Consider the following 16,950-nt stretch of genomic DNA (forward strand, 5'->3'; position numbering starts at 1 on the left):
ACTATAGAAATCCCAGATCAGATTCAACAACAACCAAACGTCATAAACAAATGTACAAGGTAGCCATGTCAACGAGCGAACGATGCTTATGGGTATTTTTACTTTGGTAATACCAAGGCTTACTTAGAACGGAATGTGACTTTTCGTAATGCCAAAGAGCCAAAAAAAAAAAAAGCAAAAAGAAAGAGAAGAAGAAGAATCAGAGAGATCCAATGTAGCTGATAGCCGGGAATATAGAAAAAGACAAGTGACCGTTAATGGAGGAAGAAGAAGGGCATGGTTTTTCCTTGGGATGGAAATGAAAGAAAGAGCAAGAGAATGAGAGGGACTCTATTTCTTTGGCTAAAAGCCTCTGCTCTGTGTCTTAGGGTTTTTAGTGTTTCCTCTCTTTTTTTCTCAGCTTTATGGTTGCGTAGGGTTGGGCTTAGGCTTTTTTTTCTGGGCTTGTTTGTGGGCTTTTTTCTTTGTAGGGTGGTTTTTTCCTCTTTTTTAGCTTTTTGTCTTTCACTTCTTTTTTACTGAATAAAATACGCAGACCAGACTTTTATAAAAATAAAAAAGGGTATAGAAGTAAAAATAAATAAATATTGAAAATTAAATTGATTATTATAGTTATGAGTGTGGTTTACTTCTCTAAACTCAACTCAACTCAACTCAACTCAACTCAACTCAACAGCATGGAGTGGTGTGGGATCTTCAATCTTATCTAATTGACGTGTAAAGCTTAGAGCAACAAAAGTGGGAGCCACATGTTCCCTCCTACCCACTAGACCTTTTCTTAGCTAATGCTTGGCTGCTATTAACCTGGGTTCGGGGTTCTCGGCTTCTTATTTTTAACATAATTTCCTTCATTTTATTTCGTGCTCAAACATCATTCAAATAATTGGCATTTTCTGCTAATTTTCCCTTCTTTTAATACATAATATATTTATTAGAGTCTCAATTTTTGTGAAACAATAATTGGGATCGAGTTAAACAAGCTAATGTAGCTTTAATTAAATGTACAGAACTATTTTAATATCTCTTTATTATAAAATTATTTATTCATTAACTATTCGACAGTGTCACTAATCTACGCTATGATAATTAAGCTATGGTTTCCATGAGAATCAAATTAAGCTTGCCATTTAGAATAGTGGTAATGAATGTATAAGAAAATTAGTGCTAATGAAATTGCAACGTAATACCCAAATGTAAGTCATCCTTCATTAATAACCTAATTAATAACCCATCAAACCCTTAATCTCTTGTTAACTATTTGCTAGCATTAGTATAATACAAATTTGTTATATAATTCAAAACTGGATTTTAAAAAGTTTACGTAGATAATAAATGTTTAATTAATCGATTGAAAATCAAAATATGTATAGACTAATTCGACACAAATAATATTATTAAAATTTATCAATAAATTCAGTTAAATCGGATTAACTAAATTAACATTTAACCATTTTCCGAGGAAATATAAAATTAGCATACTTGATCACTAAATTATAATTAAAGACCAAACAAGTTTAGTTTTAGACTTCAATTTTAACCAAAGTTTGGGTGGCTCGAAATGAAGCCATATTAGCCGGAGCCATGCACCCCAAAAGTAGCCAACAAAAGCTTCAACACCTTATCTTCCAAAATTTTTGCTCCGTCTTAACCTTGGTCTGGTCTGTATAAAGACCCTAATCCAGCAATTAGATCCCCGAGAAATAGAGACAAAAAAACTCTTTCAACAATAATATCCCCACAACCTCGCCAAATCTTTCCCTTTTTCCGTTTCCTTCCCTTCTCTTAGTAACAGTCGTTTCTCTGCCGGATCACAAAAACAAATATATATAGCAAAAGACCGTTGATATATATATATATATATATATATATACGGATAATCATTTGTTTTGATTGTTAAACGGCTTTTTAACGGGTGTTACGTTTATAGAGAAGAACAGTTTGTCAATCACATAGATCATGGGTTTTCTAGACAAACTTTGGGACGAAACGCTTGCCGGGCCTATGCCAGAAACCGGCCTCGGAAAACTACGAAAGTATGGTTCATTTTCAGCCGCATCATCATCGCCTGCTACCGCTGATACTAGTCAGGTTATGATAACTAGGAGCATTACGATTCTTAAGAGTAACTCTGGTTTGAAAAACCTATCTATGGACCCGGGTTCAGCTCCGGGTTCTCCTTCTGGGTCTAGCAATCCTGGGACACCTTTGTCACGTAAGTCCATCTCTACTTTCCTTGCTGGATCTCTCTCTCTATATAGGAACAAATGAGTTAAAATGGGCAGATAAAAATGTATTAATTTAATTTGCAGCGGGGACACCGACTGGGGATTTTAGGAGATTCACGAGAAGGAAATCGCCGGCTGAAGCACTTCAATCGGAAGAACCTAGAAGTCCGACTGTTTACGATTGGTTCTCCCTCTCTCCTTTTTTACTCCTTATGAAATTGCAAAAAATAAAATTTGTTTGTAATTGTTTAACTAATTTATCTTTGGTAAATTGGTGTTAATGTTTGCAGGATTGTGATGAGTGCTTTGGATCGTTGAGAGAGGAAATTTGGCGACTTTCGTTTTTGAAGAATCGACATATGAAAGAAACTTTTTGTACATATTATCAAGCTTCGGTTAAAGTTTCATCATATCATATCATATCATATATCTTATGCAGCTATATACGCATATCATATGTGTATCGGTAATTATTAAGTTGGTAATTAACAAGAATAAAAGGACTGGATGATTCGAATGAAGAATCGTTAAACCGATGGAGAAAAAAAACTATCACTGCAATTTCATGGAGTTTCCGAGAGAGAGGAACGACAGACGTAGGAACCTCTTTTGTACATATTTCTTTTCTTTTTCATGTGCATATGGTTTTGTGTTTATCTTTGTCTTAGCTTTTAATTTGTAAATATCAGTCTCTGTATATATATCCTCATGTAATGGAACTCGGTAATTTGCAGCTATAAAACTATATATACGATTATCAATATTTTACTCTCTTGTTCCACTTTTATTCTACAGTTCCTCTCTCCCACTATCTATGCCTTTGAGATATCAATCTAATTATCCAAAATCTAAATGTGGGGTTTGTTTCTTTGTTTTGCTCTTTGACTTTCTAACTTCTCTCTTTTGTTTTATACAGTGTTAGGTAGGTTGTCTCCCTCCTACATTTATTTCTATTTAATTATTTATATGTATATTACTTTAGGGTAAATTATCCCTTGGTGGCTCAACTTTAACAGCATTTTCATTTTCATTTTAATTCATTGTTTTAGTTTCTACTGTATTTTCACTTTATTTTTTAATGTTTTTATTATCCCGATCGATGATTTTTTAACCGATTGGATCAGGAATCGATCTGGGGACCGGTGAGAGAGTGACTACTAATTAGATTGAGAATCGGTATGAACATATTGAACCGGCTAAAAAATCAATTGAACTGGCTGAAAAATCGGTTGAATCGAGATTTTTAATTTTCTTTTGATCGGACCAACGAACTGATGACTTGACCAAGTTGACCACCGGTTCGATTTAAAAAAAATATTAATCATTTTACGACTTCTAATGCTTGGTTGGGTGGAAAAGTAGAGGGATGGGAAGAGAAAGTGGAAAAGATGATAGAAAATGAATTTTCAATGTTTGGGTAGCGAAGAAAAGTGAGAGTAAAGAAAATACGAGAGATGATCATTTATTTTTCCACCTTAATGCATAAAAATTAATCATTCCAAATTGAAAAGATAAAAGGAGAGAAAATGTAAAAGAAGTGTATCTTAGTTCAAATTATGCATTTTGCAATTATTTTTTTTGTTCTTCCTTTTACTTTTCAACCCTACAAGAAACGAAGGAAAGAAAATTAGTTTTTATTTTCATTGATTCATTTTTTTACTTAACACACCTATGAAAAGAAAAAGGTATATTTTTATCCTTCTAATTTTTCCCATTCAAAATTTCTTTTCACTCTACAAAGTAAAACCTAAGTTTTAAGATTTAAAAAGCGTTTAATTTGATCTAATTTAACAAAAGTTGAATGTTTAGATTATTTAGAAATTGTAAATTAATGAACAGAAATTTCCAGTAAAAAGTTGGGAGTTTGGGGCTAGCATTGATAAAATTGTATATGTACCATGTTGATGCTAGTGCATAAATGAAACACACTAAAATGCATAACATCAGTAAAAACATGGAAAATATTTGAAATGTTTTCTTTAAAAAATATATGACTTCACTTTTATATCAAAAAACCAAATTTAATCTACCTATAAATTCCACCCTTGATTTTATTTTTTTCAACCAAGTCAATGTGATAACCGGCAAGAGAACGTCACGGCGGATACTCAACTCAATTGCTGGCGCTCTCTTCCCACGTCAGCATGATCTCTTTTTAACGTAGCTGGCACCCCGGTTAACGTTACCCACAACGTCCTCACACTCCAGTTATTCTTTTACACGTGGACATTTAAACACTACGTTAGCGGCTCCCCACGGATCCCACCATGAATTCCCAAAACGTGCACCCATTTCCTCTTAACTCATCAGAAGTTTCTATACTTTTTATCCCATGACTAAATTACCCCTCCCTCAACTACAAAATTCTATTTTTTGGTAAAACATTCACTTAAATGTGCATTCAGATACAAATATATTAATTTTTAATTTACAAAAGAAAAAAGATTGATACTTGCAATCTCAAAATAATATTTTTCCATATAAACCAATCCATTTATGAAAAAAACTGAGCACTAGTATTTTCAATATTAAACGTGAGAGCTTAGTTGACCAAGTAATTTAGGTACAAAAGGGTCATTTACTTAGGTGCAGCAACGGAAAAGGGCAAATGTACAAAGTCGATAATTCAAAAGAAAACGATGGCGTTTTCCCTCAATTCCCTATTTCTACATTTCTAGTCAGTTAAAAACAGGACGATGCAACTACCCAAGCCGGCAACTCTTAAACGCCGGTGACGGGATTCCCACAATTCCCCAATCAGATCCCCCCACCTCAGCCTCCCTTCTCCATGTGTCCCCTCTTCTATACCACCTTCACCGACGCCATCATTCCCTCTCGTCAACCGATTAAAAAAGAAAGATGATGAAAGAACCGAAACCCAAGAATAATCCAAATACCAAAATCCCTGACTTTCTATCGTTGAAACCCTAATCTTGTTTTCCACTCTCCCAAATTACCAAATTTCGTGGATCTCTATGGAGGAAGACGAAGAGATCCCGTCCCAGCCCTCGAATGCTGCTGCCGGATCTCCATCTCCATCTCCGTCCTCCCTATCACCTTCATCAAACGGTCGAATAACGGTAACGGTAGCCGCCGCGCCTCCTTCTGAACCACCACCTCCGGAAGAGTCGCAGTTACATGAGAAGACGATCGTACTGGCGCTTCCGCCGCCGCAACAGACCAAGAACAGCGGCGGTGGAGGCGGGAGAGAAGACTGCTGGAGCGAAGACGCGACAGGGGTTTTGATCGACGCGTGGGGAGAGAGGTATTTGGAGCTGAGCCGTGGGAACTTAAAGCAAAAGCACTGGAAAGAAGTGGCGGATATTGTGAGTAGCAGAGAGGACTATAGGAAGACCCCGAAAACGGATATTCAGTGCAAGAACCGGATCGACACTGTTAAGAAGAAGTATAAGTTAGAGAAAGCTAAGATTGCAGCTGGAGGTGGGCCGAGTAAGTGGGTCTTTTTCGATAAGTTGGATCAACTTATTGGTCCCACGGCGAAGACTGCTGTTAATGTTGCGACGGCCGCTGATGGTGGCAGTGGTGGAAGCACTGGGTTGTTGTCTAAAGTGCCTATGGGGATTCCTGTTGGGATCCGGTCCAGTTTGAACCCGCTTCGAGTTTCCCAGCTTCACGAAAAGCAGCAACAACAACAAAAGCAACCCAGGATGGTTGCATTAAAGGATCAGAATAAGATGCAAATTAGGAAACGGGCTCCGATGGATACGGACTCTGAGGAGGAGGAAGCGGATTCAATGGATAGTCTACCGCCACCTATGACGGGGAAGAGGGCAAGGAGGGTGGTTGATAAGGGTGTGAGTTCAGGAGGGAAAGGAAGGAAATGGGGGAATTCGGTTAGAGATTTGACTCAGGCGATATTGAGATTTGGGGAAGCTTATGAGCAGGCGGAGACTGCGAAGCTGCAACAGGTGGTGGAAATGGAGAAGCAGAGAATGAAGCTTGCAAAGGAGCTGGAATTGCAGAGGATGCAGTTTTTCATGAAGACACAGCTGGAGATTTCACAGTTGAAGCATGGTAGAAGGAGTGGTGGAATTGGGAATTCTAGTAATCACCACACTAAAATTAATAATAGCAACAATAATAACGACAACAATAACATTAGTGGTAATAGTAACTAAATTCTGTAGGTTTGTAATTGGATTAGGTTTTAGATTTAATATGTCTTCTTGGGGCAAATGCCCTGGATTTGTTGTATTTGAACTGGTAGTTCTTGAGTGTATTTTCATGCTTTATCTGTTGTACTCTTTTTTTTTCTTTCTGGCCAACAGTTTCATTATTGTACTTCTATTTATTACAGTTTTAACTTGAAGGAATGTTAAGATTGTGAGAAGATGCTCAGCTGCTTGTATCCAAAGAAATCTCTGTTAAATTTCACTGTGAATGTTGTTAGATATTGTCAGATCAAATATGTTAATGGATACATTTCAAGTGGTGTGAACCAGTTGAAAGGATCAACTTCATACCCAAAGTTACAGCAGATCCCAACTCTCAAGCTTAGTTTTTAACAAACTTACTGCTACCACTGAATCTTTTGGTTGCATCTGAGTGGATTTTGGAGCAATCCTCTGGTTCACTGCTTGTTGATCGTAAATTTTTCCTTTGCTGCTGTATGCTTATTTAGTCATCTGCAATCAGTGCGGAATGGTCGATTAGTTCATGATGTTTAGACAATTCAGAACAGAGAATTTTGGGACAGACCTTGTAACTGTCAATGTTGTGCTAGGCAGAAGCCAGGCACTGGGGGGTAGTCTCCTTACTGATGTGCCAAAAACCAACAGAAATATCATTCAAGGATCCTGGTCATACATATATTCTTGGTTTTTGGAAGAGATGAAGATGAGCTGATCATACAAAAGAAGTTCATGAATTAGTTCTCCAAAACACCATTTACCCAAAGCTCAGTGAAGTTTCTCTGTTTGCGAGCTGATGACTAAGAAGAAATGTACCTTACTTCTAATTGTCCCAGGAATAATGCCAAGACTGCTTCATTTGATCATAAAGTGTTTTCTTGAACTGCAGAAAAACAACTCCATTATGCTGTCACCATCTTTTGCTGTTGCACATGGCATTCTTAGGGTAATCACGAATCTGCAACAAGATTCGCTGAAGCTAACATATCCAACCAATGCAATCCAGAAATCATATTGTATATATGACTTGTTTTTCTAGTGGTAGAGCAACATCAAAGAAATCAAATGAAATGCATCTCAATGAACACTTAAATAGCAGTAACAAATTAGATATAATCTTATTACATATCTTGCCAACCATAGTCTATTGATGCCAGAGTTTTCACCGAAGAATAGCACGTTCAAAAACATTTGGCACAAATAATAAATGCAGGAACTGGATCCAGTTCTCTATAAATCATTGTAGTAGAATCCAGTATTTTCATTCTTCCATCCTGAAGGATGGTAAACCCGTATTAGGTAACTGCCCAAGTGCTACCAACAACACATTTCTGACCAGATATACAATGAGAAATCTCTAGAAGTCATATGTTGTCACCATATTCCATATGTCACTTAGTCATCTCTGCCTCGCTGCGGGTCAGCACCTCCGAAAGAAACGGAGGACTTCATTCAGTGACTCCGCGATCGCCCTCTAAACGATCAAAATAAGGTAAAGCTTGAAGATAAGTTTTGTACTCTATTAATTTCTCAGTCCCTCTAGTCGGGTTGATGCAGCCGACCCTTGGACCGTATCCCCCTAAAAACCGTACATGCAGGTCTCCCCACATGCTGTTCACACCATTCAAGGTGGTAGTTTTTGAGAGTGAGAGAATCACCAGTGGTAGATACATCTCAAATTTACCACAACTTGCTGTTCCTTTTTATTTGTCCAACGCATAAACGTAAAACCCCAAGCAGTTTTTACCCCAAGATTCAAGGAATTACACTAAATGACTTCAATAAATTATCGGTATAAACAAGAAACTTTTTTTCTTTTGCCATGCTATATATTCCTACAGCAAGGAATTCACTTATCCACAAAAGTAGATCTAGAGTCAAATCCATATGGATCCCAAAATGATATCCTTGCAAATCTTGGAGAATGGGCTAACTCAACTCCAAAAATATAGGCTACAAGGTGTAAGTGGAAAGCATCTTAAGGAGGCAAAGTATCAGCCACTCAAGATGCAGCTATGGAATTATAGGTGACACAACTGCAATGGCATACAAATGGAAAGAAGACATACTTCCTAAGATATCAGCATTTATGTGAAGATCATTTCTTTCTAAGCATATATTTTAACTTCAAACTAGTAATTTCATCCATTCAAGACATGCTAACCGATCTTACAAAAGAGCATAAATAACAGAGAACCAAAATTCAACAGTTTTTCTTTATGCCTCTATTTTGCAAAGCAAGAGTGGTTACTCACCCAATCACATGGAGAAACTTAAAGAAATAAGAGTTACATAATGCCGAAATCAGGGTCAAAAATTGAACAAAATTATGCAGATAATCCTACATAATTATTTGATTGATAGAAAAAAAAGTATTAGAGATATTAGCTTTGCAAACTTAATCTTATAGACTTCATGGATATTGAACAATACAAGGATACAGGCTTTATTAACTTAACACTTGTGGACTTTCATATAGTAATCAAACAATAAAGCTACATGAGACTCAACCGGCATCTCTTGGACCAATGATCTATATCCAGTAGATCAGAAAGTGATACCTTTTTCTTTTCTGGAGACAGGAAGGCAAATGGAACAATATCAACTGTTAAATTGATATCAAATACCAAATCAATGGCTTTTAGATATTCTAGATATGGATGAACCTACAAAGACTAGATAAAAGGACTCCAGACCACAAAGCTTCAACACCAAGTTTCAAATACAATAATTAATAGAAATGTCTAAAGTCCAAACATACAGCATTAGCTTTACCTCTAGTGTCATAACAAGGTGTACACTTTTGACCTTTGAGAATAATATACAGATATATTTGTAAAAATAAATTTCTAAAGGGGACACTGTACACAAATTAAGGTCCCAAAACATTTTGTGAGTCTAATCAAAGGTCTATTTAGATATGAATCTACTCTAAATAGTTTGTATGGTTTTGAAACAGAAAGCAGATTCAATAATTGGGCCTCTTAGTAAAAATCATATGCCTTTGAGAAACAAAAGCCTAAATATGAGGAGACTAAAAAATGATTTATGAGAAGTAGACCTGAGAGTCAACATGAGTAGTTCAAGCAAGCTATAAGAGAATAATTGGTAGATTTATTTTCTTGTATATAAACCATGATGATATAGTTGAAGTGAATGAAAAGAAACCTTACCTACTTTAAGTTTTTATTATTTTCTATAGTAATTGGAAACACTAATTCTTTGATTCATGAGATGCCTTTTATTAACTATAACTTTGGCGAACTGTTTAAGGAATAAACAATGAAGTTTTTTATGACAAAAAGAAAAGAAAATTGTCTCCTTAATTGAATCTGACTCTGCAATTCTTAATTAAATTAGATGATACCTTAGAAAGGGGAACAAATCTAATCCCATGATAACAAGATGCTACTTTTCAATGATAAAATGGTCAAATAAATGGTCCAAACAATAAGAAAAGATGGTAGATAGCCGGGATTCTTTACCCCCTTTACCTTTTGACACTCCTTTTGCACTTATGATAATCCAATTCAAATATAAATATATATATACCCCAAGATTTCCTGGCACCTAAATCAACATAAAAACAAAGTTGACAGTATTGAAATCTCCAGGCAAAGCACAGACGTTTTTAAACAGATACCAAAAGAAAAGCAAAGGTCACAGTAAAAAAAATCCCAAAAGTCTTAAGTTGAATGATATCAATTGTCGGAGAGAAAGACAAATAAAAATCATAGTTACTTCAAGTAAATGATATGCTTCTAACTTTCAAGCAATCATGCGATATGCTTTTGCTTAACATTTCAGTCAAGTGCCTGTCAGCTATAGAATTTTCTTTCTTTTTCCCCCTTTTTCTTTTTAACCATAAAATCTTAACCACAGTAGAAAGTTCAACGGCACCATTTCTATAATCGTGCAAATAGATGTATAATAAAAAAACCCATCAAAGTTTATGAGTGTATATAAGCTACAGTGAATGGAAGAGCTGTGAATCAAGTCAAGCTGAAAAAGATTAGAGCTTACCATTTATCAGGGCTTGAAAGAGCAGAGAAGAAACTTTGTGATGGAACCAAAATACACATAAACATAAAGGAAATTGGAAACTTTGCTTATATAGATTCTTGAATTCAAGCGAACCATAGCTTATTATTCAATCTTGGCTTTTTCTTCTTCTTTTTCCCCTAATATTTAGATATAATGTTCAATTTTCTTTTTGGGTATTAAGTTGCTGCGTTATTGGAGTCTTTATATTATAATTACCTCTTATTATAATATAATTTATTACTTGCATTGTCTCTTAATTATAATTATGATTGCAGCAGCAATTATCTAAATCTAAATGGACTTTCAAATTTTTAAGAACGTAAAAGTCGTGCAATCCTAATTATAATTGTATATTAAAATTAATATTACAATGAATGTGAAATTCATAATTAAAATAAATCTTATGTGATAGATGATAGTATCCTAGGTGTGGCCTGAGTCGTGTTAGTTTTTAGGTTTTCCTTGTTATATTATTTATTCTACTATCACATATATTACACATTGATTGGTATAAGATTTTAATGCAATGCCATTTCGAAAGTGACGAATACTAATGCATTCTAATTTGTATAAGCTTTTGATATTTTAAACTTAAACCTTTTATTTTTATTTAAAAAATTTAATTTACATTTAAACTTGAAATATAATTATTAAATTAAGTTATATAACCTAATTAATAAATTTATAACTTATATTTGCATATAAATATATCTATAATTATGTAATTGAGATATATTTGCATGCATACATAATTTATTAAAAAATTAAACCATAAATATATATTTGTGAAAATAAAACATTAATGAACCCAAGTAGTACATTGAAACACGTTATATCAATATATACGAATACTAGAAAAAGGGTATGTTTCATTGATGCAATATTGAGTTCTTTAATTGACAAATCAAATAATGACATGTATCATATTCGAAAAGAGTCCGTGATTAAAATGAAGGTTTGCAATACAATTACACCAATTATTTTGATAGACAACAACAAAACTAGAATAGATTAAGGCAATAGGTTGAGCTTAAAATCATTGCTATTAATTGTACCATACCACCATAAGATTTAGTAGTATAATATTGGAGATTAAAATTATTGTTATGTATAATGAGATTTGTAGAAATTTTCTTTGCGCAAGGTAACTCTAAATTGATTTAGTAACATAATTATTCTTTGATCAATACCTCCCAAACCTGTAAACGTAAGTTAAATTTTAATTATTTATACCATAAGATTCAGTAATAAAATTCTTCTTTGAACAAAACCTTACAAACATAGGCTAAATTCGAAACCACTTTTTATATATATATATATTTTTTTTTTTTTTGTTTGTGTGTTAATATATAATTTGGTGTACCAATTTCGATTTTCAATTATTATTATTACCAAACAACCTCGTCATAAGAGAAATAAGATTGCAATAAAACCATGAAATCAACACAAAAGCTTTTGAACTTGTTTAAAATTTTGTTTTTCAGATCATTTGTTTTCTTTTTCAATGAATTATTAAACAAAACTTGGATAAGTAAATTCATATTAAGTTACCATTATGGCTCTCATGATAATTTTTCTTGTGAAAGAGAGATAATTTAACATTAATTTATACACTAAAGTTTAAGAAATTAAACACAAAATAATTCTTAGTCTATATTAATTTTACATGTTTTCCAAATTATTATATACGATTTATAGATTATTAAGAGTAAAGAATAAAGATTATTAAGTCAAGGTGCAAATGGTAGCTTTTTTTTTGTACAAATATAATAACTATGATTTTAGATTATAATATTTGAATTGTCAAAATAATTTACGCGTTTAATTATATTTAATATTTTGAATATTTTTAGTTTGTATTAAAAATAAATAATATATTCAATAATGAATATGTCATATCTAAAGGTGATTATGGACTGGGTCGAGTTTATGCAATATATTTAGATAACGTTTCCAAGCTTAGGCTCGGCTCAAAAAATGAGCTTACTTTTTTGCTCAAGTCTGACCTGATTTAAGAAAAGTAAATTCGGGCCCGACTTGGCCTGTTCATGTTTGTTTCTTTTAGATTAATTTTCATTCAAAATTAAAATTTAAGAAAATATATCACACTAACTGCTTTAAAAAATGTTAAAATAAAAATTTTCTAACACATTAAAAATATTTATATTAAAGAACACTACCATAAATATAATAAATATTTTATTATATTAAAAAATACAAATAAGTATAATAAATATTTTATTATATTAAAATATAAATATAAATATTCTATATTCTATATTTTATATACTGGGTTGGGTTATTTAGTTGTGTAAGTTTTTTTTAGGTATTGGACAATGAGTTTAATTGTTATTGGATTAGTGATTTAATATAAATATAAATATATAATTATTATTTAACACATATAATTAGTATAACGTTCGAGTCGGAGCGGGCTCAAACCAAAAATATATTGTCCAAGGCCCAATCTATATAGAAAATGGGCTTAACTTTTACCAAGCTCATTTTTCGAGCCTCGTGTTTTGTCTAAATCCTCTCTTTTTTTTTAACGGGCTTGAGTGAGTGGCTCGACACATAAGAAAGTTTAGTCATATTGCCTACAATTTGTGTGATTTAAACTAGAATACATTTGTGTGACTACCCATAGCCTCTCTTCAAGCCATGAATAAGAGGATAATGTGCTTCATCGCACTTGAACCTACGACTTCTTCCATTGACAACACTGTTGATGGCAATCGAGCTAAGTCTCAATTGGCTTAAAGTATTAACTTTTTAATGAACCAAAAATAGTAAAAATAAAATCATACTAAAATTCATTTTAAATATTTAAATATCAAAATTTAATTATGTTGGTTGAGTCACAGTTTAGTTTACATTAATATTATTGTTAAGGTATGAATTAAGAAGATATTGATTTAAGCGCATTTATCTTCCTTGAATAAAAATTATTAATACATCTAAACATTCTATAAACAAAACATTTATTCCTTCGATCTATTGACAATCGGAAAACAATGAAAAGGAGAATATTTATGTACAACAATACATCTATTTTTCAAAACATTATATAAATGGTTTTTTTAACGAAAATATTTGAATCATCATAAGAATAAAAATAATTAATAATTAACAATTATAATTATTATTCTAATGAAACATGATTATTCGAATAAAATAAATTTTGATGACCACAAATATCATTCTTTTTAAAGGGTGCATTATCGGAGAATAAATAAAAGGTGTTTAAGAAAACCCTAAATTTCATGGTCCTAGCCAAAGTTAGAATTCGGCCTTGTGATGCTCCGCGGTGACAAACAAATTGAAAATCATGTGAGCTTGGGATTTAATTTAATTCCATTCTTATTCCTTTTCTTTCAGATTGAATTTTGATTAAATTTAAAACTAAATTCAACTAAATTTCTAAATAAATGATAAAACTTAGAAAAGTATAAAAAATATAATCGCCAGAGCTAACATATTTATTTATTTATTTCAGCAGCGGAGTAGGTCAAGAAGTGAAATTGGTGTACAAGCAAGGAGGGGCAGGGGCGGGGGCGGTGAGAAATTGTCAAAGGCTGTCAACAATTGAGGACAATAATTTCACGAAAATAAAAAGGGAAATTTTATTTTGAGGAGAATTTTAAAAGAAGAAGAAGAAAAAATAGACGGGGGGCGTCAGTGCTTGAACTGCACGATACGCCCATGTTTTTTGTCATTTCCATTTCAGTCTCACTTTCAAAATTTTTATTTTTATTTTAAAAGAACCGTTAAATGATTTTACTCTTTCCATCAATTTTAATTGCGGACAGTTGACTGCAGCTTCGTTGTGCTCGAAATGACCCATATACCCCTCCCTCTAATAGTGGTCCATCCAATCAATTACTCTTCCCCCTTTTGTTTCTGGACAACTCTATCCCTTTTATAACCTTGGAGAAGACATTTTGTGCAAATTTTCAAATAATAATATTTTGGCTAAAATATGCTTTTTTTTTATAAACTTAAATTTTAGTTTTTATATTTTTAATTCGAGTAATTTAATTTTTTTATTTTTAGATTTTAAAATTTAAGTTAAATTGTTAGCATTGAAAAATTACTAATTTAATAAATTTAAAATTAACAATAAGAATTAATAGTATTAATAATTAGATTTGTATTTTCAAATTTGAAAAGTAGAAAGATAAATTCATTGAAATAAAAGTAAGGGACTAAATTCTATATGTACAAATGGAGTAGGGATTATAGTATATTTTAACCTAATATTTAATATATAAAATTCAACTTATATTTTAAATCCCTTATCATTTAAATAAAATAATAACAATTTTGTTTATCAAATTTTGATTTTTTCTAAACTTATTACGTGGTATATGTTGAACTTCAAAATAACAGATTTATTAAAAATAAATCTTTTAAAAAGGAAACACATGAATTTTTTAATATTATTTGTGAAATAAAAAATACATTATTAATATACCAAATACTAATCATTTTCTCAAATTATTATTAATGTACTTTTTAACATCGTTGCATACACATAATTATATTTATCCAATATAAAAGAGATTTATGTATTATTTCTTTAAATGTGTGATTGAACCCAAATCAAAATTTCAAGTATATGATTACAAAAAATCGAAATTCATATATTAAGTTGTATATTAAATTAAAATTAATGTATAATTTTAAAATTTATCCCGTTAATCATTGGTTTTCGATGCATTAACTTTCTACTAGTGACTTTAATTAGTTTTAATAAATATTTGTTTACCTTAAGCAGTACATGTAACTTACTAATCTCTTTTGTAAAAGCTAAAAGTTCCCAATAAAATATGGAAGGGAGGTGGACCAATTCTAAAATTGCAAATCCAGAAAAATAAAAAATTTACTAAAATGCATATTTTTCAACTGGGCAATAAGTTTTTTCTTCCACTAAGGCTTTCTTTGGATTCAAACACAATACAGTGCGTTGAAATTTTTTAGCTTGATTTTCAATCCCACTGCTCCACAGTGAATTGCTTGGCTGTTTGGATGTCTTGGCTTCCAACACAGTGAGACGTTTCTGCTGCACTGGACAGCCTTATCTCCACTGGTGCTAAAAGCTACAATCAATTCTAGCTGGGGCAGTAGGTATTTTTAGAAGACAAAAATACCCACACTTTAATTTATTATTTTACCATTTTATCCTTAGATGTTAAACTAATTTCTTTCCCAATCTTATTTATTTTCAAATTTGGGAACAAAACAGCAGTTTCTCCCCTCGTTCTTGCTGGTTTCTCCCTCGTTTTTGCTGGTTTCTCCCCTCTTTTTTGCTTTGTTCTTGGTTGTGGGAGCTTAGGATATTTTGTTTCTTCAATCAGACTAACAAGTTAGAGATATATTGTGTTTTTCCCCTCTATTTTCTCATGCTCAACATTTACTCTTTTTCTCAATTAACAGGGGAAGTCTACATTAATTACTGCACTCTCAGATAGTAATATGTATAGTGATGCAAGGTATATTTATTCTTTAAAATAGTTTTTCCTCGAAGTTAAATTCTTTGTTAAAAGTAAAAGGATGGATGTTTTGACCTAATTGGAGGCAATGGCTTTGTGCAGATTGTTTGCAACATTGGATGGTTGATTAAAAAGTGTTGTTCTTCCTTCAGGGTGAGATGGTTTGCTGTCACTCACTGTTATTATGTTGTTATTGTTATTGCTTTTCTTTTGAGTAGTCTAGTTCTAAATGATATACTGACCTTATCCCATAGGCAGCAACATTTTATCTTTTGATCTTTGGACCTATCATTTAGCATGCTTTACACACTATTTAGTAATATTATTACTAACTATAATTTTAAGTCATACACAATGAAATTACCTAAACATCTAAACTCAAAAACATTATAACTTAAAGCTTGCATGGCACAAACCGAATTTCCAAGGCTTTTAACACTTGCTTAAGAAAAAAAAAAAACACAAACAAATGCATGTAATTATTCCCGATAACGATCAAATTATACAGTAGATTCAAAGTTAGAACAGAAAAAAAGTGAAAGGAACTCTAAAATAGTACCTCAAAGGAACTAGGATAGAAGTCAAATGGAGTCTCCCCTGCTTCAATAGCATCAGTTCCCATTCAATATATATATCCCTGACTATATATAAATAAAGAACACAAGTCAAGTAATTAAACAGATCAAAAACTGCAAACAAGCTATAAATGATAAAAATTGCAAACCAATCAATCTAGGAAGAATGAGATTTAATTCATTGACCTGAAATCCAGCTGTCTTCTCAAAGGTAGTAATCTTATGCACAACCTCAAAAGCTGAAAATACCTGCATTATTAACTCATTTAGAAAGATGAATGGAAAATAAATTAAGTAAAAGGACTCCAAAAAGTCATTACAACCTATAATTTCCACTAACAAATCGCCGTAAAATAAGGAATGGAGATAACTTCAACATACCGGTCTTAAGCATCGAGACGAAATAATAGAACATATTAACGAATACACCTTAACAATTGCATCATTTCGATTTTCTAATGAT

At 32.4% G+C, this 16,950-nt stretch overlaps 2 protein-coding genes and 1 long non-coding RNA gene across 8 annotated transcripts; 2 read left to right on the top strand and 1 right to left on the bottom strand.

The window, feature by feature from the left end:
* The first annotated feature begins 1,690 nt into the window (after positions 1–1,690).
* Positions 1,691–2,988, top strand: LOC105768366 (dormancy-associated protein homolog 4). Of its 2 annotated transcripts, none has more exons than XM_012588260.2 (3): positions 1,691–2,212; positions 2,310–2,390; positions 2,516–2,988. In XM_012588260.2, exons 1-3 carry the CDS (start codon positions 1,957–1,959, stop codon positions 2,521–2,523), a joined length of 345 nt encoding a protein of 114 aa, XP_012443714.1. In that variant the 5' UTR covers positions 1,691–1,956; the 3' UTR covers positions 2,524–2,988. The 2 variants fall into 2 exon arrangements, with proteins under 2 accessions (XP_012443714.1, XP_012443713.1); XM_012588259.2 differs by having other exon boundaries at positions 1,697–2,212; positions 2,310–2,409.
* Positions 2,989–4,815: 1,827 nt separating this feature from the next.
* Positions 4,816–6,576, top strand: LOC105768363 (trihelix transcription factor ASIL2). Its single transcript, XM_012588256.2, has one exon. It carries the CDS (start codon positions 5,201–5,203, stop codon positions 6,362–6,364), a length of 1,164 nt encoding a protein of 387 aa, XP_012443710.1. The 5' UTR covers positions 4,816–5,200; the 3' UTR covers positions 6,365–6,576.
* A 13-nt stretch (positions 6,577–6,589) lies between these two features.
* LOC128041297 (uncharacterized) lies at positions 6,590–10,581 on the bottom strand. Of its 5 annotated transcripts, none has more exons than XR_008196062.1 (5): positions 10,400–10,581; positions 9,871–9,946; positions 7,193–7,334; positions 6,945–7,087; positions 6,590–6,871 (listed from the first exon to the last, which is right to left on the bottom strand). It is a non-coding gene; the product is annotated as an uncharacterized LOC128041297 (long non-coding RNA). The 5 variants fall into 5 exon arrangements; XR_008196059.1 differs by having other exon boundaries at positions 8,632–9,946; XR_008196060.1 differs by lacking the exon at positions 9,871–9,946.
* Positions 10,582–16,950: the final 6,369 nt, after the last annotated feature.

Source organism: Gossypium raimondii, chromosome 5, assembly GCF_025698545.1.
Source record: "Gossypium raimondii isolate GPD5lz chromosome 5, ASM2569854v1, whole genome shotgun sequence".
In the NCBI taxonomy this organism is placed as follows: domain Eukaryota; kingdom Viridiplantae; phylum Streptophyta; class Magnoliopsida; order Malvales; family Malvaceae; genus Gossypium; species Gossypium raimondii.

Bases quoted from the DNA above. Each gene is read 5' to 3' on its own strand.
- LOC105768366 (XM_012588259.2), top strand. From the start codon at position 1,957: ATGGGTTTTCTAGACAAACTTTGGGACGAAACGCTTGCCGGGCCTATG. The intron at 2,213-2,309 runs GTAAGTCCATCT...TTTAATTTGCAG, and splicing joins TCCTGGGACACCTTTGTCAC to CGGGGACACCGACTGGGGAT. The intron at 2,410-2,515 runs GTTCTCCCTCTC...TAATGTTTGCAG, and splicing joins AGTCCGACTGTTTACGATTG to GATTGTGATGAGTGCTTTGG.
- LOC105768363 (XM_012588256.2), top strand. From the start codon at position 5,201: ATGGAGGAAGACGAAGAGATCCCGTCCCAGCCCTCGAATGCTGCTGCC.